We start from the raw sequence: 25993 nt of genomic DNA, 5'->3' as shown, positions 1-25993 counted from the left end.
AAACATAAGATTAGAAATTTTGAAACCTCTAGGAGGGGTAAGAAGTCCAACATGTGTTTTAGACTTTAAAGTTAAGGAATTCAAAGTTCAAATGAAAGGTTCCATCGCTAAAATAAAAAGATAAGGTGATAAAGGGTCTCCTCGTCTAATGCCTCTAGTAGGTGAGAAAGAACCATGAGGAATTCCACTAAGAGTAATTGAAAACGAAACAGAAGCTAAACATGAATGAATCAAATTAATCCATCTCTGATTAAAACCAAAAGCTCTTAAACAAAGTAACAGATAATCCCAATTGAGGTAGTCATAAGCTTTTTCTAGGTCCAATTTAATAGCCATACAACCTATCTTTCTCTTTTTGTTTTTATCAAAAGCACTAAACAGTTCATGAGTGATAAGAATATTATCATATATAGACTTACCTGGAGCAAAAGCTCCTTCATTAGGAGAGATACATTTAATCAATAAAGGTCTAATCTAGCTACTAAAATTTGAGTAATAACCTTGTAAACCACATTACAGAGACTAATAGGTCTAAAATGATTGACCGTTTCAGGTTCCTCAGTTTTAGGAATTAGAATAATGTTAGTTTTGTTAATAAGTTGTATATCTAAATTATAAGTGAAAAAATCAGATACTAATTTAAATAACGGATCTTTTACTAGGTTCCAATAAGTTTGATAAAATAAAGCTAGAATTCCATCATGTCCTGGAGCTTTCAAGGGACCAATATTATGAATAGCAGAGTAAACTTCATCCATAGAAACTGGAGCCAAAAGAGTAGAATTATCATTTTCTGTAATAACAGGGTTAATAGTAGACAACAAATTATGAATAGAATCTTTGTTAGGTTTAGCAATGTTTGTAAATCTTTGCTTAAAATATTTAACAAGAATTTGAGCTATATGGTTCGGATCATTTGTCGAATTACCAAACTCATCTTTTATATTAAGAATTTAGTTATTTTTTCGTAGAATAGTAGCCTGAGTTTGGAAGAACTTATTATTTAGATTAAATATTGTTTAGTCCTTGAACTTTTACCCAAAAAACACTTGAGTCCTTGGCCTTCTAATTTCACACGTTTAGTCCTTGTACTTGAGAATTTTGGACCAATAGGTCCATTCTGTTACCCTCCGTTCAAAAACTCCGTTAATAGCTGACGTGGCAATCCCTTTCCCAGTAAAATGCCTATTATACCCTCATATCATTTTTTTTTAATTTATATTATATATATATATATATATTTTTTTTTTTTTCTCTGTTTATCTTTTCTTCTTCCTCCTCTATCTTCTTGTTGTCCTCTACACCACCACCACGACGAGGAGCATAGTGGTTGCTGCAAGCGGTGGAGGAGCCAAGGATCGGGTGCTCACAGCGGCACAACATATCATGAAGAGCCTGGGCAACACGCCGAAGGAGGTGAGGAAGGATATGTTGTTGATCTTCTCCAGCTTTGATAACCGGCTACCGGATTTGACCAGTATGATCAGTGAAAAATCGAAGGCAGAGGACAACCGATTCGAGGATGAGGAGAAGGTGATTTTCCGGTGGGAGGCTAATCACGACACGATGAGGAGATCCTTAGACCACCGTGGCCATGGTGCTTATTTTTCTGTTCTGATCTGATTTTAAAATTGTGATTGTGTAGATTCATAGAGACGAGGAGAGTGGGGAGATATTGAATTTAGTGTTTGTTTAGGCCGGTGAGGGCTCCGAGTTGAAGGGGGATGTTCCGGCTACTTTCAAAGGTGAAGATGTTTGCCTAGGTCAGATCATCTTCTCTTTGGCCTCGATTTCGGGTTCGAATCGGAGCTCCCACAGCTGCTCTACCGTGAGGTCCAGCTCCATTTCACCTCCCTACTGCCCATGGTGGCTCAGAGTTTGGGGCGGCGAGGTTTGAGAGGATAGATATTTGAGAGGTTGAGACTTGAGAGAGGTTCAACTTATCGAGTAAGTGACAAAAAAAGAAGAATAAATGTTAAAAAAAAAAAAAGTAAGGGTATAATAGACATTTTGACAGAGGATAATAGAGTTTTTGAACGGAGGGTAACGGAAAGGACCTATTGGTCAAAAATTCTCAAGTATAAGGACTAAACGTGTGAAATTAGAAGGTCAAGGACTGAAGTGTTTTTTGGGTAAAAGTTCAATGACTAAACAGTATTTAATCCTTATTATTTTTATCTTCCAACTGAAGCCATCTAGTCTTAGCTTGTTGTGCCCAATAGACTTCTTCATCTTTAAATAAAGATTCCAAAGAAGCAGTTAAGTGAAGATTCTGTTGTATCATATTGGGTGTAGAGAAGAAGAAGCTTGAATTTGCTGAAGCTGAGTAAGCTGAGTATGTATATCCCTCATTCTTTGATGTAGATTCTTTATATTTAATTGAATATGCCCGCTCACCTGCAAGATGAAAATAAAGAGACAAAACAGGACGAAATCATCTCAGCTGTTAGATCTTAATTGAATTGATCAAACGGATAGAATAGCAAACCATTAAATTAAAATTTCTTTGACGTATTACCCAATCCGGTCTCGCTACTCTGCTAAGACTCCACGCTTAGTCTGTTTATCTTCCTCCTCCCTCGTCTCAACTCTCAATCCATCTACGATCCCTCAAAGCCTCCCCTATACCATTCTTGATTCATCCTCATGCATCACCATAAGACTGGTCTATCTTGAAGGTATTTTTCTTAGATTTTACTCTCTCTCGATTTTAGGGTTTTCTTTTTTTTCTTTTTTTTCTTTTCAGTTTGGTGGATCATGGACCCATTGTATTTTGTTTGATGATTTCATTGCTAGTGTTCTGATTTCATTGTCGAAATTTTATTCTCTCTTTCTTTCTCTGTTTCACCGTCAATTTTTTTTTTTTCAGGTAAGGCAATATGTTAAATCAAAGCACTAAACTCTCAAAAGGTCAACATAGATTTGTTTAATAAGGAGCTCACGGCTTCAAACAATTTTGTCGTTAAAGTGCAATTCCATACATGAGAGCTCAATTATAATATAAGTAAAATGCTTGACTATTGAAATTGTGTTTAGTTTTTAACTTCTTTTTTATTAGTATTATGTCTTTGACTCTGTTATGGTGAAATTCTATTTATAGTTGTGTTTGTAATATAATGCTACAGCTTTATGATGGGTGAACCATCGTTACAAGAGCCGAATGAGAATGCTGTTGTAGATGAACCAAAACTTCAGCTTGGTCAGGAATTCGAATCAATAGAGGAGGTATATTACTTTTACAATGAGATATATGCAAAGACTGTTGGTTTTAGCGTGAGAATGGGTTCAACTAAGAGAAGTAAGGCGACTGGAGAGATTACTTGGAAACAATTTTTATGTTCCAAGGAAGGAAAAACATATGAGACTTATGAGAACTCAAAACGGCAACATTCATTGACCATGGAAGAAAGGAATTGCAGAATAAAGCGTGTGGGTTGTAAGGCAAGGTTGAACATCATCTTTAACAAGGCAAGCAAAAAATGGTGTATAAGTGACTTCGAGGAGGCTCATACACATGAACTTACAACCCCCAAAGAGTACATTTATTGCCATCACACCGCAAGCTTACAAAGGCAAAGAAGTGTCTTATGGAAAAGCTAAGTAGTGTTAATGTTCGAACAAGTCAGCAATTCAAAATAATGGAGACTGTGGCAGGTGGTATACAAAATGTTGGATGTATTGCCAAAGATTTGAGAAACTTTGAGAGAAATTCGAGGGAAGAACTGAAGGGACATGATGCAACTATGCTACTTGAGTACTTAAAGTCAGAAAAGGAAAAGAAGCCATCCTTTTATTTTGAAGTTGACCGAGATGAAGAAAATAGGTTGAATCGTTGCTTTTGGGCTTATCCTACCTAAAAAAAAAGCATATTATTTCTTTAATGATGTTGTTGGGTTTGATACCAAGTACAACACAAACAGATATCGCATGATCATCTTTGCTCCAATCACATGCATCAACCATCATGGCCAGACAATTATATTTGGTTGTGGACTTTTAAGTGATGAGAAAATTGAGTCTTTTATTTGGTTACTGGAACAATGGCTGAAAGCTATGCCTAGTGGTCCACCGAAAGTTATAATTACTGATCAAGATCCAACAATTGTAAAAGCCATCGCTCAAGTTCTTCCACTTACACTCCACTGTTTTTGTCTTTGGCATATCATGTTTAAATTTCGAGATAAACTTGGTCCTGTGATTGCTCAAAGTTATTATGGACTCTTCAAAGCCAGTATATATAACTCCGGGACTAAAGAAGAATTTGAAGCAAGTTGGAAGAATGTTGTGCAACAAAGCAAACAAGAAAATCATGTGTGGTTGAACACAATGTATGAACTACGAAGTAAATGGGTCCCTGCATTTTGCAATCACATCTTTCATGCAGGTATGCAAAGTAGTCAAAAAGTTGAAACTAACCACTCTGAAAATACCAAACAGAACAATATTGTACTATAATCAATAGAATTGCTTAACAATTAAATCACTATATCAATGAGGACACAGAAATTGCTAACGCAGTGTAAACCTCTCCACTGAGGAAACTTCACTTCGTGGCTTTTAACGTAGCCAACACGAAAGATCAATCCAATATGAATCAAATGTGTTTACAGTATACAAGTAGTGTTGTTCATAACAAACACATTCACTTAGCAACAAATGCTAACTTGATTTATAACTGATCTAACTTTTACTTAATCATCACTCTATCAACAAGAGCCAATCAACCAATCTTCCTTGATCTCAATGTCTCCCTGATCTTGAGAATGAATTATGAACGTGAGAGATTATGCAATAGAATACATGAAACGAGCAGAGAGAGTTTTCTGAAACTGATTTGAACAAAAACGACCAGTTCAAGAGAGGACAATTTTATGCATGAAAACCCCCCTTCTAACTTCAGTTTCGAAACCTTTTATAAGGGAGGAAAACTCCCCCTCAATCAAATCTTTTCTTAATTATCAAATAAGATAAATATGGAAAGATGTTAAAACTGAAATCAACACTTCCTATTTATCTGCCATGCATGTCAAAAATCTTTAATGCAAATGTGTATACCAAATCAATTTAAATCATCTAGCATGATATGAAATGAATACCACTTATACTCAAGATTAGTGAGAGTGATTCACGTAGATTTCCTCTTGATGATCCGATCTTGCAAACTTCTTTGATTTTTCTTTAAACCTCCGAACAAGTATGAGAGATACTCTCCTAGTGCTTTGCATTTTCTAATTTCCTTGTGGCTTTGGGAAAGTCATGTGTTGAATATGGATAGTCCAATGTACTTACAATCTCCCCCTTTGGGCATTCCCATTCAACACATGACTTTTTCATCTTTGAATCCTGCATGCATGTTAGATTTCACAGATAACCACTAATCAAGAACAAAAAGATGCAACTTGGATTAAGGAATCAGTTTCCATCCTTTTCCAAATCCAAGTTGTCAAAAACAGATATCAAATAAAATAGTGATAATAATAAGCATCCCAAATAGTTTGTGCTTATGCACTTACAACCCAAAACGCAAAAATAAAAATTGTCCAACAGAAATTAAAATGCAGAAACATAAATAACAAATAAAAAAATTGTTTACTTCTCCCCCTTTGAATGGGAAGGCCCAACGAACTCCTTCATAAGCTTGGTGACATTGTCCTGAAACCCCTCACTGTCCATTGAATCCGAGCTCTCCTCCGGTGCGACTTCTTCCGGGACTACGGCGGATGGACCGGGAGCGTCAAACCCCGGAGGGTGGCGCTGCAAGTTCCGGATCTCCTTGGTGAGGTTGGTCAGGGCATGATGAGTACGAACCAGAAGAGAGTGCATGTCGTCCATGTAGGTAGTGAGGCATGCAATCTGCCAGTCAGCCACCAGGATCTGGTCACGGAGACTATCCAGAGAAACAGGAGGATGAGGAACATCAGAAGGTACACCAGAAGAAGATGGGTGAAGAGGAGGACTCCGACTTCGTTCACGATGCACGCCGGGATGGAGAATGCCGGCTCTGGCAGCGGCCTGACAGCCCTCCTCTGGAGGAGGAAGGCGTCGATGTCCACCAAGACGAGTAGTTTGTTTTGTGCGAACCATGGCGAGAGAAATAGTATGTGAACAACCCTAGTAACTTAGACAAACCAGAGTGAAATCTGAAAGAGAGATCATGGGTTATATATAGCAAACCAGTAGGGTTAGAGAAAATCAAGAGACATATCGGTTGGAGATATCGTTTCCAAGAAGAGTAATTATGACAATATATGTTACCGAGATACCCGCATGCAAGTAACGTCTCCCCCTCAACTTAGGCTTAATTAGTAAGGAAGGTAAATGGAACCAGATGGCAATCAAAGAAGGAAACGAAGGGACAATAGATTCCCACAATCAGCAATTATAACACACAATCGTTTCCTTGGCTAAGTATCAAGGTAATGAATGCAGTTGTCATATCGAAAAGAGAAAATATAGCATAGTGGAAACCCAAAGAGCACTAATCAATTAATAAAAGGAACATATGTCAAGGTATCATCCACGATGTATTCCATCAACAAATAGAATTGGTACTCATTATAGACATGAAAGAGTAAACTGGTGAACAAAGTGAGTATGAGCAGTACATGGGGTTTAGAAACATGTTCAGTGAAAGGGAGAAGAAGTGAAGAAGAAGAACTTCACATATAGACTGAGCTCAGGAGATCTCCTAGGAGAAGTAGGAAACATTGTTCCCAGATACTTATTTTAGTTGAGTCATAGACTTCTTTATTTTGTAAATAAGAACTCATGTAACAAGACCCGTCTCAGTAACTCCCAGACCAGACGATCTTAGGGTACTAAGCATAACAAGGATGCTCCAAGAAGAGGGTCTCGAGTTGTTGTTTGAATTTTCACAATTTACGTACAAAAGTCACCTACCGACTCGTTTCTTGCAAACCTTGGAAAGTTCACCACAACCAAGACCTGATTACTTTGAGTGAAGGGATACATATATCCATTCTCGTTTCTTACAAATCCTTGAAAGTTCACCACAACAAGGACCTGATTACTTTGAGAAGAGGGAATGAACCATCTGAGCATATTAAGCAAGACTCCTACTTCACCTATTCTCCCTTGACAAGGAACACGAAACATGCCACCACATAAAGCTATAAGTGAGGTGCATAGCAAAGTTACGTGATTCAGTGGCTAAACATGAGTACACAATTTATTTGTCCAGAATAAGGCATGGTAATCAAGGATACATAGCTGAATACATGTGCATTTCACTAGTGACTGTGGTCAAAAATTACTAGGATCACAATTTTCTCAATCAACAGTGGACAGTCATTCTTGTGCCTTAATGCTTAGAACAGATTCCTAATGCATTTCTCAACATCTCAAACCTAGCAGTGTCAAGAGGCTTAGTGAACAAATCGGCAAGTTGACTTTCAGTGGGCACAAAGCTTAACTCAAGTAAATCTTGTTCAACTAAATCCCGAATGAAATGATATCGAAGATCTATGTGCTTAGTTCTAGAGTGTTGAACATGATTTTTGGTGATGTTAATAGCACTTGTGTTGTCACAAAAGATGGACAACTTACCTTGAGGAATACCATAATCCTTGAGCATTTGTTTCATCCAGAGCATTTCAGTGCAGCAGCGACATATTCAGCTTCAGCAGTAGATAGAGAAGTGCAATTTTGTTTCTTGCTGTGCCAAGCAACAAGATTGTTCCCAATGAAGAAACAGCCTCCAGAAGTGCTTTTTCTATCCTTTAAGTTTCCTCCCCAGTCAGCATCAGAATACCCTGCAATTTCCACGTTAGTGTTAAAGGTATAGAGAATGCCACCGTTAATTGTACCTGAGATATATCGGATGATTCTTTTGACAACTTCCAAGTGTGATTCTTTGGGATTTGCTTGAAATCGAGCACACACTCCCACACTGTATGAAATATTAGGTCGACTGGCAGTTAGATACAGCAAGCTTCCAATCATGCTTCTATATAGAGTGGAATCGATTGATTTTCCATATAGATCCTCGCTCAGCTTTGTAGTGGTGCTCATGGGATTGTTAACCACTTTCTTGGATTCAAGGCCAAATTTCTTGATGAGATTCTCAGCATATTTGGTTTGAGAGAGAAAAATACCTACATCAAGTTGCTTTACTTGCAGTCCAAGGAAAAAGGTTAGCTCACCACACATGCTCATTTCAAATTCACTTTCCATGACAGATTGAAATTCATTGACAAGATATTTAGATGTAGAGCCAAAAACAATGTCATCAACATACACCTGAGCTATGATAAGATCATTTTTCACATGTTTTACAAATAATGTTTTATCAATTGATCCTCTTGTGTACCCTTTTCCCACCAGATGAGTGGAAAGCCTTTCATACCAGGCTCGTGGAGCATGCTTCAATCCATACAAGGCTTTCTTGAGTCTATAAACATGATTCAGATTATGTGGATCTTTGAAACCTTGAGGTTGTTCCACATAGACTTCTTCCTACAACACCCCATTCAGAAAGGCAGTTTTGACATCCATTTGAAACAGTTTGAACCTTAGGTGACAAGCAACAGACAAAAGTAATCTTACTGATTCTAATCTTGCAACAGGGGCAAAAGTTTCATCAAAATCAAGACCTTCAACCTGTGACTAACCCTGTGCCACTAACCTAGCTTTGTTTCTGATTACATTCCCTTTTTCATCACTTTTATTTCTGAAGATCCACTTGGTGCCTATTACATTACAGTTTCTAGGTCTTGGTACCAAGTACCACACATCATTCCTAGTGAATTGATTTAATTCTTCCTGCATAGCACTAATCCAGTCATCATCTAGTAGGGCTTCCTTGATATTCTTTGGTTCAATTAGGGAAACAAACCCACACTGAGATATGACATTCATCATGATTTGATTTTCTGTGATAAAACAAAGTAAAGCATTACCTCGACTTACCTCATCTACACTTACATGTGGAGCAGCTTGGCTTCTTGTTTTGAGACCATCTGAGATTTGTCCAATAACATCTTGACGAGAGTGATCTTTTTGGACTTGCTTGAACCCTCTTTTCATTTGAGGAGCTGGCTCGAAGATGTTGTCAGCATTCTCTTCCAGTTCATCAGTAGCTGATGTGTCTTCTGATTCTGAGCTGAGAGGAGATGATGTATCTGTAAAAGCTTCCTCCTATCTAATGTAATCATCAATAGACACGTTAATAGATTCCATAACAATCCTAGTTCGTTTGTTATAAACTCTATATGCCCGACTATTAATAGAATATCCAAGGAAGATACCATCATCACTTCGTGCATCAAATTTTCCGAGTTGCTCTTGATCTCTCAATATATAGCAAGGGCTTCCAAACACACGAAGGTGGCCTATGTTTGGTTTCTTACCTTTCCACAGCTCATAAGCTGTTTGGTCAGTTCCAGGTCTCAAAAAGACTCTATTGATGGTGTAACATGCAGTACTGATTGCCTCAGCCCAGAAATTCGAGCTTAGACCAGCAGAATGCAACATTACTCTTGCCATGTCTAACAACACTCTATTTTTGCGCTCAACTATTCCATTTTGCTGTGGAGTGATAGGGGCTGAAAATTCATGGGAAACACCTAACTCATGGAAGTAGTTAGCAAAAGCAGCATTTTTAAATTCAGTTCCATTATCAGACCTTACTCTTACCGAGCACATATTTGTGGACTGTTTTTCAATTATCATTCTCTGGTTTAAACCCTTAAAAGATTCAAAAGTTTCAGCTTTGTCTTTTAGGAAATTAACCTAAGTGTACCTGGAGAAATCATCAACTATCACAAGCATGTATTTCTTACCTCCAATGCTCTCTGTTTGAGCTGGTCCCATAAGGTCCATATGCAGCAGTTCCAACACTCTTGTGGTAGTAGCAGAGTTTATTGTTTTATGAGGAGATCTGGTTTGCTTTCTAATTTTGCATCCTCCACATATCTTGTCGGTCTTACCACTTAGTGCTGGTAAACCTCTGACACACTGCTTGGTGGATAACTTGAGTAGATCCTGATAGTTTACATGTCCCAATCTTCTGTGCCATATTTCGAAGGTCTCTTCGGCAGATCTCACAGACAAGCAAGCCTGTATATTTAGAGGTTCATTAGATTGAATGTGATAACAATTATCTAATGATCTCTTACCTCCCATAATATTTTCACCCTTTTTATCAAGGACCACACATCTTTGCTTGTTGAACCAAACATCCTCATAATCATCAGCCAAGTGACTGACACTTATTAGATTGGCAGTTAAACCCTCAACATACAAAACATTTTTTAGATTAGGAATTCCAGGAGTATTGACTGTTCCTCGTGCAAGAATTTTGGCTTTCCTTCCATCACCAAAGGTAACTGAACCAATAGTGCTTTCATCTTCGAACGAGGTGAACCAAGCTTTATCCCCAGTCATGTGTCTGGAGCAACCACTGTCCACATACCAGAAATCCTTTCGCTTATCTGCCAATGCAGTGAGTGCTACCAGGCAAGTTGCCTCAATATGTGTTGGAGGATTATCTGTACTTACATTTGTCATGAGACAGATAGCATTAATAGAGTCAGTAGAATCAGTGTGATTAGAATGATGATTATTCAAATTCTTTCTAATCCAGACATGTTTATCTCTAGTTTGCATGTTTGCCTTAGTAATCAAGTTAGCCAATTTATTGATGAGTTCTTTCTGCTCTTTAAGTTCACAATGCAAAGATTTTACAGACAGCTCTTCCTCACCAGATGGGATTGATTTATGTTTCTCATTACATCTAGGTCTAATATGTCCCAGTTTACCACAGTAATGACATGTAGGAATAAAAGACGTAAAAGTTGAGTACCTGTTATGATCAGTTGGAATCCTCTGATTCATCCTTACCTGAGTGACATTCTTAGAAGGTTTTGGTTCCTTGTCAACCCTCGTGATAGTGTCCTTGATGACCTTGGTGATTGGATCACTTTTCTCCACTTCTGGATTGGATTCTCTCACAAAGCGTGTACCTTTGGAGCTTTCTCCAGAATATCCAAGTCCGAATGTATCATGGTGGGCTTTTCCAGAGCTGAATAACCTAGATGCAGTTCCAGAACTTATCTCAAACTTTGTGAACTTCTCTTGAGTGGACTTCAGTTCTTCCTGCAATGATTCATTTTCAATTAGCAGGTTTAAGTTTAGAGCATGTTGTCCTTTTACCTCAAGTTCAAGAATCTTGATTTTGTTTTTCAGTTCAGCACATTCTATCTTCCAAGTCTGGGGACTTTTGTCACTCTGTGAGTTATGTAGCTCGTCAGTGAGCTTGTTTCTTTCTTGTTGCCAAGTGTTTTGAGAAGTCCTCCACAAAAGCTCCAACTTCTCATTCTTAGCCTTCAGCATCGCAATTTCATCTTCCAAACCTGCATTTTTGAGTAATGTGGCTTTTGATGCTTTATAGAGTTGTTTGCAGCGGACAGTAGTCTCGTCATCTGAGAATCCTTCATCACTTTCAGACTCGAGTGAAAGAGATGACACGAAGGCTACATTTTCAACCTCTTGATGTTCATCATCACTCCATGTCGAGAGAAGGGATTTGTTGTTGCTATTTCCATGCTTCCTGTTACCACAATCAGTAGAAATATGGCCCTAGCCACCACATTCATAGCATTTTATTTTTCCAGACTTATTTGCTCTAAAATTTCCTTTAACGTTGTTATCATTGTTAACAAAAATTTTCTTGGGAGCATTGAAATTTTGAGAAGAGGACTTATTTCTAAGGAACTTTTTGAACTCTTTAGTCAGAAGAGCAAGATCAAGTGATTCATCTTCCTCTTCTGTCCCTTTCACAGCCTTGAAGGCCACACCTTTGGATTTCTTTTCAGGTTTTAGCCTTAGTTCATAAGTTTTTAGATTTCCAATGAGTTCATCCAAAGGGTATTCATCAATGTCAAAAGAATCCTCAATACTAGTGACTTTAGAGTGAAACTTTTCGGGTAAGGCTCTAAGAATTTTCTTGACAACCTTATCTTCATCAAAAGGGGCACCTAGACTACGACATTGACCTGTAATCTTTAGAATTCTACCATGAAAGTCATCCACAGTTTCATCATCTCCCATGGTCATAGTTTCAAATTCATAGATCAGACCTTGTAGTTTTTGTGCACGTACCATTTTGTTTCCTTCATATGTAGTCTGTAGCAGATCCTAAGCTTGTTTTGCAGTGTCGCAGTGACTAATTCTCAGCTTTTCACGTTCAGAGAGAGCAGTGAAAATGCTATTTTTTGCTTTGAAATCAGCTTGAAGATTGCGTACCTCCACATCAGTCCAGTCCTTCCGTGGCTTAGGAATAGAGACTGATGAGCCCTCACCTTTAGCTAGAATTATAGGTGTCTTCCAGCCATTTTCCACAATGTTCAATACATGTTCATCTTGCGCATACAAGTATGATTTCATGTATATCTTCCATTGAGTGTACTTTTCACATCCTCCATCAAACCATGGAGGACTATTAACAGATCCACCAGCAGCCCTATCTCGATATTGTTCCATCGTCCCTGCGATCTACTAGAATATTCTAGAACCTGCTCTGATGCCAAATGAAAATACCAAACAGAACAATATTGTACTATAATCAATAGAATTGTTTAACAATTAAATCACTATATCAATGAGGACACAGAAATTGCTAACGCAGTGTAAACCTCTCCACTGAGGAAACTTCACTGCGTGGCTTTTAACGTAGCCAACACGAAAGATCAGTCCAATATTAATCAAATGTGTTTACAGTATACAAGTAGTGTTGTTCATAACAAACACATTCACTTAGCAACAAATGCTAACTTGATTTATAACTGATCTAACTTTTACTTAATCATCACTCTATCAACAAGAGCCAATCAACCAATCTTCCTTGATCTCAATGTCTCCCTGATCTTGAGAATGAATTATGAACGTGAGAGATTATGCAATAGAATACATGAAACAAGCAGAGAGAGTTTTCTGAAACTGATTTGAACAAAAACGACCGGTTCAAGAGAGGACAATTTTATGCATGAAAACCCCACTTCTAACTTCAGTTTCGAAACCTTTTATAAGGGAGGAAAACTCCCCCTCAATCAAATCTTTTCTTAATTATCAAATAAGATAAATATGGAAAGATGTTAAAACTGAAATCAACACTTCCTATTTATCTGCCATGCATGTCAAAAATCTTTAATGCAAATATGTATACCAAATCAATTTAAATCATCTAGCATGATATGAAATGAATACCACTTATACTCAAGATCAGTGAGAGTGATTCACGTAGATTTCCTCTTGATGATCCGATCTTGCAAACTTCTTTGATTTTTCTTTAAACCTCCGAACAAGTATGAGAGATACTCTCCTAGTGCTTTGCATTTTCTGATTTCCTTGTGGCTTTGGAAAAGTCATGTGTTGAATAGGGATAGTCCAATGTACTTACACACTCATTCTTCATATCATTTGTTTCAGTGAACAATTCTTTATTGGATTTTGCTACAAGGATTAAAAGGCGACTTAGACAACAAAGGCATGAAGAACTGATTCGTGATCATGTTGATAGTAATGAAATTCCAAAGACAAGGACTTACTATCCCATAGAAAAGCAAATGCGTGAGGTGTACACAAAAGAAATATTTTTGAGGTTCCAAGATGAGGTTGTCAAGAGTACTGCTTACTTTTTTTTTTTTTTATTCTTAAAAAAAAAAGGATCAAAGGGTTTCACTCCTGCCCCCATGGTGACTCGAACCCATCACTTTGTACATAGGTAGTGGGTGATCTAACCACTGAGCTAACACCACTTTGTCAAGAGTACTGCTTACTTGAAATGTGAAACTTTGAAGGGGATGAAAATGAATGAGTGTATACTATTTTAAGGGCTGCAGATGATGAACAAAGCTAGAAATTGCGACAAATTGTTCATGACAAAGTATCTGGTTTTGCCAAGTGTACTTGTGGAGGCTTTGAGGTTGAAGGAATTGCATGTAGGCATATCATTTTCTTTTTTCGAAGTATGAATATGGTACATTTGCCAAGTGAATACATCTTGGATAGGTGGACAAAAAATGCAAAAGTTGGAAGAGTTTGGGATGATGATGGTGTCGAAGTGAAAGATGATGGTGATAAGTCATTGATGATGAGATATATTCAATTATCTCAACTTTCACAAGCTGTAATTGATGAGGCGTCTCTTTCACCAGAAACAACAAAATATTTCACAGATGGACTCCATTCGCTTCGCCTTGGTATTAAAGAACTTCTCTCAAGTCTGGGTGTTGAGGAACTTCCATCCACAAAGAAAAGAATACCTCAGCAAATACTCATTGAAGAACCATCTCAATCAAAGGCTAAAGGAAGTGGGAAGAGGTTGAAGTCATCCAAAGAAATTGCAATGAATAAGCAGAGAAACTGTGGAAAATGTGGTAAAAGTAGGCATAACATAAAAACATGTGACAAGCACAATAATGACAATACTAATGGGTAATAACTTTATTTACTACTAACACTTGCTTTTATTTCCCTATGTGGTTTATTTCATGCTTATTAATATATCATTGATATTGTATATGATCAGGTCAAGTATACAAATCAACCCCACTGAGCAATCAAATGAAGCACCACTTAGCATGTAAAGGATGAAGTTGATCTTTCTTCTATTTTGTTTCAGCATAATCGCAAGCTTTTTTATATGTAATGGATTGTAATATGCATCAGTTGGGTTGTCATTCAATGAATGTTTTTTCATTCATCCACTGACCATAACATGTGTATCTTCTTTTGCATTATGATTATAACTTGTGATTGTGAATTGGGATGTCTATTACATGTTTCAATTTTTATTCAGCATAGTATACTGCACAAGGATTCTATAATTGAGCTAATTGAATCATCAGCCACCCATTTTTCTGGATCTTTCAATTGATAATTTAATGCAAGGTCGAGAAATAATGTCCAACTTGGTACTATTATTTTCACTGCAGAATAAGGAGGTAAGCTCTGTTTAGTAATGATGCAGCAAAAGACTTTAGCTTAGTGTTATTGGCCTGTAGCAGAAGTCTTAACAATTCCGATACTAAACACCCGAGTAAATAACACATATAGTAAATACAATGGTAAATATCATTCCGGTACTAATAACAATCTCCATAAATCAGGATAAGACAATCAATTTAACAAGAATTTCAAATTTCCCGACAAGTACATCCAACACAAATATCAGAAAAGAATTTAAGCTAACTAATCAATTTGTTCAAGTAACTGGTTGAATCACTATCTCTCAAATTTTTACGGTCAAGAGAGAAATCGCAGCTACACTTGGCTGTCCTTTCTGACTCCGATTAATCTCAGCCTTCATTTGCAGCACTTGTTGTTGATAATAAACGCAATGCAGTTGAGAAGGATGCTAGCAACTAGAATCAAATGAAGAGTTCCCTGCATAACAATATACCAAGATTCAAATTCTATCTAAACAATTCTCATCTGTGGAAAAACAATCATGAGATATAGAACAAAGTGAAACTAGACAGCTCATTCAACACGGTGCAATATGGCCTCTCTCATTCTCCTCAACACCAAAACTTTGCCTCAAAGATTTTGACTTTGATCACTTCACCAAAGGATGAAGGAAAAGAAACAAACCTGTAAAAAGCCAGGACCAAAACCAGCTCGCTTCATGTTCTTCCCAAATGTATAGCATGGACGGCTGCAGCATCAATCACACTTTTAGTAATAAAGTAGTCAAACAATTATCAAAACAAAACAAAAATGGTGAAACCAATTCCACAGAGTCTAACCACTTAATCAAGTTGGTCAATTAGGCTTCCTATTCAATGATTCAATCCATTCCATGGACAAAAGTATTGACCTTTTTTCAATTTCTTTTGACCCAACTCTATATCCCAGCAATTAAAAATAGAAACACTTTCAAATCCCAAAACAAACATAACAAATCCAGTCAATCGAATTTTGAGCAGGAATCCAAATCCGAAAACTAAACTAATTTCCATTTGCAACAAAAATCAATACTTCCACAGGAACACCCAAAATTTCGACAATGAAATCAGAACACCAGCAATGAAATCATCAAACAAAATACAATGGCTCCATGATCCACCAAACTGAAAAGAAAAGAAAAATAAGAAAACCCTAAAATCGAGAGAGAGTAAAATCTAAGAAAAATACCTTCAAGATAGACCAGTCTTATGGTGATGAGGATGAATCAAAAGTGGTATAGGGGAGGCTTTGAGGGATCGTAGATGGATTGAGAGTTGAGACGAGGGAGGAGGAAGATAAATAGGCTAAGCGTGGAGTCTTAGCAGAGTAGCGAGACGGGATTGAGTAATGCATCAAAGAAATTTTAATTTAATGGTTTACTATTCTATCTCTTGATCAATTCAATTAAGATCTAACAGCTGGGATGATTTCGTCCCATTTTGTCCCTTTATTTTCGTCCTACAGGTGAGCGGGCCTGTGATACATACATACGAGAGTTTTATCATTAGCTATAGAACAGACCTTTTATGTTCTAGATAAAAAGTTCAATCCATATACCTTTTTATGTTCTAGTCTCAATGAGATTCTACGGCTTTAAATATGTTATTTATTCAACAAACCTTGAAAAAGAAGAATATAAAAATCCAATAAATTTTGAAAAAACATTTCTCTACCTAAACTTTTCTTTGCTAGGCCTTGAATCACAAGCACCAGCGGCGACTTCTTGAGGTTTTGACCGCAACATGAGTTCTCTACATCATCTCTTAGTTTGGCTAAGGGTCGTCAACTCAAGCTCTCTCTTTCGTTTCGATTTTGCGGATCTTAGGGATGCGCTCCCCGCTTCAAATTCAGGTTGGAGATTTCTTCTTCCTCTCGATTTCCTTCATGGTGGTTCCTCGGATTTCTCCCTTTGACCCTTTCATTTGGTTGTTCAGTGTTTAAAGGAGAAACTCCTTTCTATTTGGTGGTGCAGAGTGGAGACAACTGATTGTTTATGGTTGGTGTCTTTTGGCCCAATACGGGTGGTGCTTCAATTGCTTTGATGACCTTGGTTTATGGAACTATGGATGTGGTGTTTCACTTTTTGATCGGGTTTGGATCTGGATTTCTGCTCAAATTTGTCTTTTTTATTGTTGGGAATTCGTCAAAGGAGACAAATGGGTAGCTTTGAGGCTTTCTGCATATGTGGGGATGTGTTTCCAGTTTAGTGTGGGCTTCTCGGTAGCATGTTTTAGCAGCATAGGAGGCAGCTTTGGCCATTATGGGTTCCTATGTCTCCTCACTCCACATCAAAGGAAGAGGACGTTGTTGTGCCGAAGGTTTTAAATATCGGTATCTTCATATCTATCGGTACTTTGAAAAAGGGAGATATCGGAAATATCGGGGATACAGGGTACGAAAATATCGTTTTTGAAAAAAGTCAATTTATTAGAAATTTAGAACTACATATAAATACATATGAATGTCAACTTCATCTACATCCAAAAAGAGACTCTACGCGGTTGAAAAGCCGCTCGCTGGTCTACGAAAATGCAATAATCAGACCAAGATATATGACCCATATAGTGCGAATTGTAGTGATGAACATGATAGTTATAGATCTCTTTAGAGCTGCCGACTGTTTCCCCTATAAGGGGATAATAAGGATAAACCCAACTGGATGACTGATCATATACTTCTCCATATTGATTATATCCATAAGCATCATAACCAAATTGATTGTTGCCTTCATGAGATTCATTTGAGATCTCACTGCGCTCTGTGCCTAAACTGATAGAGTCAAAACTTAAGGCAATTGAAGAAACATCAGATAGGGTACTTTGATCATCAGTTGCACCTCTAGTCCTCCTCCCATATCGGGTCTTCTCTTGAGCACCATGACCAGCTGTTCTCACTCTCTGGTCTTCATCTTGGGTGGCATGATCAAAATTACCTTCACAGGTAAATTGGAATCCTCCATCCACAGAAGATTGTCCATATTCATATCTTTCACCTCCACCACCTGTTCCGCTTCCACCCTCTCCACCATCATCAGAACTATCTGGAGTTGCTGTACCACCCCACGCATCATCACTATCTGAATTATCTTATGGGTTGTTAACAACTTCTTCAGATAAGACTCTCTCTACATTGATTCCAGCATTAGTTGCAGTTTCTACAACTTGTGGAAGAGGTCTTCCAGCTTCATCATCGAGGTGTGCAGGCATAATCCAATCATGAAGTGGATCAATGCCATTATCAAGCGGCTCGCTTGCAACATGAAATAGATCTATATAGTTGTTTTCATTGACCACATTATTCTTTGCCTGTTTATCTCGCAGCCGCAGCTTCATGTTGTAGTAGCAGTATACAAGCTTTTCCAACTTCTGATATGCCAAACGGTTCCTTTGCTTGATATGAATAATAGCAAATGTACTCCAATTTCTCTCACACGCAGAAGAAGAAGCCGTTTGTGCCAAAATACGCATTGCAATTTTCTGCATGTTTGGTGCAGAATACCCACATTGTGTCCACCAATCAGCTGTAAAGCTACTACAATGAGTTACTGCTATAGTAGATCAACATTTTGTATTAAAGAAATTATATGTGTGTGTGTGTGTGTGTTTTAATATATACATATACGGATATACCACAAACCTGTATTTCTGGTTTCTCTTGTTTTTCTTGCTATGGTTGACCCAAATAATTCCTTTGCATCTCTAAAGCATACAATCTGCATTAACCATTTGAAAATTGGTCATTTCTAATCCCAAAATTTTTTAAGGTTGTCATCAATAAGAAGTTACCTCATCCACAAATGTATCCACAATTTCTCCATTTATGTTAAATTGTTCGACAACTGTTGCCAGAGAGTTTGTGAAACGTGAGCTATAACCAACATCAAGTTGATAATGAAAATTTGGGTTTAAGAAATGTGCTACAAACAAGAAACCAAAAAGTTATATAATATAGATCTAACTAAGTAATTATCAAGATACAAACGTATTTCGAGATAGAGAAATAATACATGATGCATGCAATGGTTGACTTAATGTGTTATCCCATCGATCATTGATGATTTTAAGCACCCATTTCTTTCCTCTCATATGTGAGATTTGTTGTTTCACTCTTTCAAACATATCATATAATATGGGCATGGTTGGCTGAATTTTTGTGTCAACAATTCGAAAAATCTTATACAATGGCTTATAAATTTTATGGACTGCTTCCATGCCATCCAAAAATGTCCCATCGAGGACTTTTTTTCTATCCTTTTGTCATCTCTGGTCCTGCTCGCTGCATTCTCATTCCATGCGCTACTTGTAAACAATTTTCTCAAATCAGATTTCTTCTTCAAGATACTGTCGATGGCAATGTGATTTGTCGCAAATCGAGTTTTACCCGGTCAAATCAAATGTCCCTTCGTGATGCTCCTCATTTCAGCCAGTACCCAACCATGATTATAGATGTAGTTAGTTACACTTTGAGCCCATTTGACGACAGTGGAAACAGTCTCTTGCTTCCCAATATCTTCAAATATCAAATCGATGCAGTGGGCAGCACACGGGATCCAGAACAGCGGATATTTTTTCTGTAGTTCCCTTCCGGCCTTTTTAAATGCTGATGCATTGTCAGTGACAATCTGGACAACATTTTCTGGTCCAACATCTTGGATAATCTCATCTAACAATAGTTCTATGTACTGATCATTTTTTTTCATATGTGAAGCATCTACATACTTCAAAAACACAGTTGAACCTTTTGAATACACCATGAAATTTAGAATAGACATTTTGGTTGGGCCAGTCCATCCATCACACATGATAGTGCATCCATATATTTTCCAGGTTTCTCTGTGAGTATCCACATACCTTTTCATTTCTGTGTACTCATTCTCTAAGTAACAAGTCTGAATTTCATAGGAGATAGGAAGCTTTACACCAGGACCTAAACAAGAAAATTATTTATTTTATAGGAATGTTCATTATATAAATTCTACTTAACATAATTGTCCATGAAGAAATATGTAAATACAATATAATTTACCTAGATTTCCAGCTGTAGTCAACATGTTTTGAAAATGTGGAGAATCAACTTTGTTAAAAGGGACAGCATCATATATGTGGTATTTGGACACCATTGTTGCCAATAGTTCTCTACCACCTTTTAGTAATGATTTAATTGTGCTTTGTTTTGATCGACTATCTTTTGATGGCATTGCTACTGGAGGCTCAGGAAATGAGTACCGATAGGTTTTTGATCGATCAACTTGTTGCGGTTGTTGACTGCTACTACCGCCTCTTGATTGTTTTGGAAATTGAAATCTTGCACTTCTACTAAACTGAGAGTTCTTATCACGATCTACGGTTGATCGTCTTACTGCAGCACAATAATCTTGTCGTTCTGCAGGGTGCATGTCTAGTGGATACTGAAATCCATCATCATCATTGTCGTCATCGTCATTGTACAGACTTGTTTGATTGCCAAGATAATCATTGCGGAGTTCTTCTCTAATATCATCTTGAACAGCTGTCTTTTCTTGCTTAATAGAATCTTTTCTCTTTATCCATGCTATCACCTCTGTTTTGATCTCCGGTGGCACCTTATCACATTTCTTTACACTCTTGTGAGGATCATAACCCGATAAATGACTCTTCAATCTTGTAATACCTCCACTTTTAAAAGTGGCAAAACAAAATATACATGTTGTACCATTTCGATTTCCTTCGACGGGAGTTGCGTACTTCCATGCTGGACCATTTCCACCTTTACCGCTGCTTGCCATTTTTAATCTAGCATATAAAAATGTACTAAAACAAGTAAATATTTATTGTAACTTGCAGATTAGATCTAAAACATAATGTGTAATATTAAGAAGAACTATTTATACCAGAAATGTAGAACTTCTTTTCTTTAAAACGACTGCAAGACTGCTTCGATGTGTAAATTGAAGTATATGATAAACTCTTATATAGATTCCTCGATCACTTCTTTAAGATGCATAGTCACTCTGTTTTTCATTAATATATTGTTTCTTTTGCAAACTCACTCAGCCTCTTTTGAAATAATTGAACTTGGTCTCTTTTCAAATAATTAAACTTGGCCACTTTTGAATAATTGACTGCCTGCTCTGAGTCTCTTTATGCATGTTATTCACCTATTCCATTTGATAGTTACTTTAGCATTTGAACTTTTAGCTTCTTTATACTATTCAACTACAGACTATACACTCACAGACTACACATAACACCTATTCCATTTGATAGTTACTTTAGCATTTGAACTTTTAGCTTCTTTATACTATTCAACCACAGACTATACACTCACATACTACACAGTAGCTTCATTATTCCTCACTTTTTCAAGATGCATAGACAAAATTTAATACTCCGTGCTTTGCACTCTCTTCTCATCATGTCATCCATATATGGTTCCTTGACTTCCTTCTGCAATGTCATTTGGCCTCATTTGAATAATTGAACATTTATGGCTTTATCTTCTTTCTATTATTCAACTACAAAGTTACAAACATAGTTATAGACTATATAGTACCAAATCTCTCCTCACACAAATTATTCAACTACAAAGTTACAAACATAGTTATAGACTATATAGTACCAAATCTCTCCTCACACAAATTTGCATTTAGACTTTTAGAGAATTACTTATCACCTAAAATCGCCTTGAGGGTATTTCTCCAGGGTAAAGATTCGCCTTGAGGGGATTTTTTTCCTCACCTAGATTCGCCTTGAAGGGATTTTCTACTCACCTAGATTCACCTTGAGGGTATTTCTCCTCACTCAGATAGTCAGATTTGCCTTTAGGAGATCTCTCTTCACACATATTTTCATTTAGAGAATTACCGAGTTTTTTATATATTTTTACCTCAAATTTTACAGATATTTCTTCACTTTATCGGGGATATATCGCAAATATCTAATATATAGGGGATATTTGACAATGTAGGAGAAATTTCGCAGAAACGGTAAAAGATAAGATATTTACCCCCTAGATATATCGGTCCGTCGAAAAAAAGAGATATCGGGAGATATATCGGAAATATCGCAGAGATTTAAAACCTTGACTTGTGCCTCCTCCGAGGTGTGGCTAGGTTTAGGTTTTGGACTTTTGGGCTATTAACTCTTTTTATAACTAAAATGACGTAGAAAACTCTGGACCCTGAGTTCTAAGGGTTGGTTCTGGTTGTGTTAGAAAACAGCTAAAGTTACCACTTAAACGATGTCTTTTATTGTTGTACCTCAAAAGGGGTGTGAAAACATGTATAATCTTTGGTCTTAATATATTATCGTCAAAATTCTGATATATATATATATATATATATATATATATATATATATATATTGTCGTCGAAACAGAAGAAGAAAAAAATAAGAAACTTTTTGTAATCTTAGGCAACTCCAGGCAAGCTCTACACTTTTACAGTAGTTTTACTAATAAGGGGGGCGGAGCTTGAGACCATGGTAGCCCTGGAATTGGAAAGCATTGCCCAAGTCCTATCCTTTGTCAATAGGCCCGCCCATAAGGTCGAGCTGGACTGACCCATGGCCTTACAAAACAGGGCTGGACTATAGCATGCCCATCAACCTTGGGTGCTTTCATAGGCCTACTGATGTACCACCATGGATCAAACCAATATCAAGAACCACTACACCCTCTTCCACACCATGTATCAGAACAACCAGACCCCGTGGAATGAAGTTCACCGTTCGAAGAGGAATTAGCATGGTATTCTCGAGCTTTATATTTTCTTTTTGGATGCTTTGGTAATAATTCTGCCATTAGCAAAACTTATCCCGTGCTTCTCTAGGTACACTACTATTACTTTTTACAGAATTCAACTCCAGATCGACCGCCAAGAGCCAAGTATGATCACTATGATGTGTACGTACAGTTTAACTACTCACGTGACATACAAAATCACCACTTGTTTCAATGTCTTCAACTTCAGCATCCAAATCATCAAGATCCATGCTGCCTTCGATGAGATGCGTAACTGCGTTTGGGGACTGTACTGATTTTCTTGCCTCTTGAATTATGGACATAACTTCTTCAGTGCTTTGAGATGGAATATTTACATCATTGCTCTGCCAACTTCCTCCTTCCATCAGTTCCATGGGTAAGTTCTTTAAGAACCAAGGGTGGTTTTTAATTCCTGCGATTGTTATTCTCTGCGAGCAAAGACCACAATGAGAAAGCTAACTTGAACCTATAAATTTAAACTCAAAACATGTAAACAAAACCAGATATTTTCAATAATCAGAAGGAAAAAGAAAATAAATTAAATTATGACCCTCACTCACTCCTCAGGTTAGCAGCATACAAAAGTAATTGGTCAGGAATGGAACTGTTCTGAGTATCAATTGGTTGCGAGACTACTACCAATCTAGCAGCTAACCTAGTTAATTGGGTCAGGAATGTAATTGTTCTGTTATAAGACGCATGATTTTTCTTTTCCTCGTAGGGGATTAAATAACCCTAATGGTTAACTCTAATTGTCTAGTAGCTTCAACACCAAAACAGAAGCCACATAATTACCTTTTCGGGTTTTTCCACAAATATCTGAGATAAAAGATGTTTACATTCAATGGAAACTTGAACATGATCTGGAATTGAGTACTGTACGCCAAGGATCCGCTGCATGAGACAATATGTTAACCATAGCTCTAGAAATTAAGTACTCAGTTTTGATATAAGCAATGTTTTCCAATATACACAGCATGTTCAATTTTATTGGTGAAAAGGTAGTAATGCCACTAACATCAATTGTTTTTCTGAAGTTGTTAGGATCATCAGGATCTTCAAAAGGATAAGCTCCAACTAGCATCACATATAAGGTGACTCCACAAGACCAAACATCTGCAATCTATAATGTGAAGATTAGCTACAAAAGATGCTGAACCCATAACAATTTATGATGTCAATGAAAAGGCACAGGAATTGGAACTTACTTTTCCATCATATTGCTTTTTAGATAGGACCTCAGGAGCAATATAGGCTGGTGTTCCTACAGTTGATTTTGGCTGAGACTGCAGTAGTGACTACAAAAACGAAGTGAAAAAAATAATTACTCAACGTCTCATTAACCTGAACCCCTAATGCAGATTCCTTACTCTAGAGTTTGTGGAATACCTTTGAGTATCCAAAATCACATATTTTGACATGAGGTGCTGTGCTGCCATCTAAGAGTGTATTTTCAAGCTTAAGGTCTCTGTGACATATTTGCTGCCACAAATGAACTATTTGCTTACTACAATGAATATTATCAAATATCAAGAACAAAAAATAAAATAAAAAATAAATCAACGATATACCACACACCGGAAGAGTTCCAATTAACATACCATTGAATGACAGTAACTGACTCCAGATATCAATTGCTGGAAGAAAAACCTTGCCTGATGCAGAAGAACAATAGAATTGCAGAAGGATGTCAGTTATAGTAATATCATGACTGATATATAAGTAAAAGTGCGTGTAATTCTTTTTATTGATTTCATTTTCAGGGGAAAATGAAAAACCCCATATTCTGACGAACAAAAGTTTTCCTTGAAACTCGCCCCCTCGTTAACTACTTTACCTCATTCTCACTAAATCTACCAGCATTGCATATTCTCCCAAAGAGTTCTCCTCCAGCAGCATACTCCATTACTATGGCTAGATGAGTTGGTGTCAGAAGAACCTGCAAGGAAGACACCCAATATTCCATCACTATAGCTAGAAGAGTCAATCAGAAAGGCCACGGTAAAGAAAGTTTCTGCTGAACATTCTAAAAAAGTTACAGGAAGTAAACTAATTCATGCACACTAGAGGCATAAATTAGCATGTTCTGTCTTAACTCCAACCTCAACAGATGCTGATGCAAAGCAAGCCTATACAAAACTGAATCTGAAAGACAACATGCCATAAAAAGGAACAAGCTGCTTATGTGTAGGAGACATGCTATAAGCTTAGGGATTATTCATTCTCAGTTTTTTTTTAGAAAGATCATAATTACCCCAAAATATAATGTCTTTATTCAACAAAACAGGGCATTGGCCAATCCTATATGAATTGATGGTTGAGGAATATTATCATTTATGGATGAATATTGACCTAAGTACCTAACTCATCACTAATCACTTACCTCTTTGAATTGAACAATATTGGGATGCTTCAACGATCTGTGGTTCATGATTTCCCTTTGCACATGTTCATCTATCTGCAACACCAAAAGAAACCCAATACCAGAAAAATTCAGAAAATTCAGAAAGAAAAAAAATGGTAGAAGTAAAAGGAGTGAAGAAGATGAAGTCTGACCTTCTGGCCTCTCTCAATGAACTTAACAGCGAAGAGTTCTCTGGTCCACTTATCTCTGACCAACCTTGCCACCCCAAAATTCCCAGACCCAATATCTTTCACAATCTCATACCTCTCCATAGTATACCAAATCACAACTTGATCATCAAACACCAACTTGCAAGAATGATCCAACGGCAAAAGGGTTTACAGGTACACAGACACCAAATCTTTTCTCTGTAGGTTTAAGACAAGTGTGGAGGAGGGTTGGTGGGTGGTCTGGTACAGAAGACTTTAAACAAAGGCAAAAGAAGCCACAGTGACACTTTGACCCCAAAAGGATGAGTACCAGGAGTCAAGTGTAGGACGGTGTAAGAAATTTCCTTGTGTTTTTCGTGATGAGGAAAAGTTTGGAGTTAACAGACAAAAGACAGCGGAGCATTTCGACCGAGTAAAGTGTGAGTAACGTGTGCTCTGATTCGTACGTATTTTGTGCCTCCTTTTTGTGGAAGGAACAAGTAAACAAAGTAACAGTGTGCTACAGGCCCACAGCGAACTTTTTCTTTTGGATACCAATGGGTAATGGCGGATCATTGTTCTTCGTGAAAGACGTGAACGATGAAGACGCTCCGACAGAAATTTTTGGTTTTCATGACTTTGAAAAACGTGGAAAAACTTATGTCATGGTGAGCCTAAATTATCTTAAGGGGTAATTCCCGCATACCCAAAAATCCTTGGTATTTTTCCCAAC

General features: G+C 37.3%; 2 protein-coding genes across 3 annotated transcripts; one reads left to right on the top strand and one right to left on the bottom strand.

The window, feature by feature from the left end:
• Positions 1-13993: 13993 nt before the first annotated feature.
• Positions 13994-14606, top strand: LOC112178480. The gene is made up of 2 exons (XM_024316621.1): positions 13994-14454; positions 14549-14606. Exons 1-2 carry the CDS (start codon positions 13994-13996, stop codon positions 14604-14606), a joined length of 519 nt encoding a protein of 172 aa, XP_024172389.1.
• Positions 14607-22333: 7727 nt separating this feature from the next.
• On the bottom strand, positions 22334-25638 carry LOC112177155 (serine/threonine-protein kinase SAPK2). Of its 2 annotated transcripts, XM_024315375.2 has the most exons (9): positions 25264-25633; positions 25091-25165; positions 24545-24646; positions 24309-24362; positions 24097-24189; positions 23916-24005; positions 23726-23830; positions 23503-23601; positions 22334-23135 (listed from the first exon to the last, which is right to left on the bottom strand). In XM_024315375.2, exons 1-9 carry the CDS (start codon positions 25381-25383, stop codon positions 22860-22862), a joined length of 1014 nt encoding a protein of 337 aa, XP_024171143.1. In that variant the 5' UTR covers positions 25384-25633; the 3' UTR covers positions 22334-22859. The 2 variants fall into 2 exon arrangements, with proteins under 2 accessions (XP_024171143.1, XP_024171144.1); XM_024315376.2 differs by lacking the exon at positions 24097-24189 and having other exon boundaries at positions 25264-25638.
• Between the last annotated feature and the right edge of the window lie 355 nt (positions 25639-25993).

Source organism: Rosa chinensis, chromosome 7 (genome assembly GCF_002994745.2).
Source record: "Rosa chinensis cultivar Old Blush chromosome 7, RchiOBHm-V2, whole genome shotgun sequence".
In the NCBI taxonomy this organism is placed as follows: Eukaryota; Viridiplantae; Streptophyta; class Magnoliopsida; order Rosales; family Rosaceae; genus Rosa; species Rosa chinensis.
The sequence above is the reverse complement of the archived record's forward strand: the minus strand, read 5'-3'. Positions and strand labels throughout refer to the sequence as shown.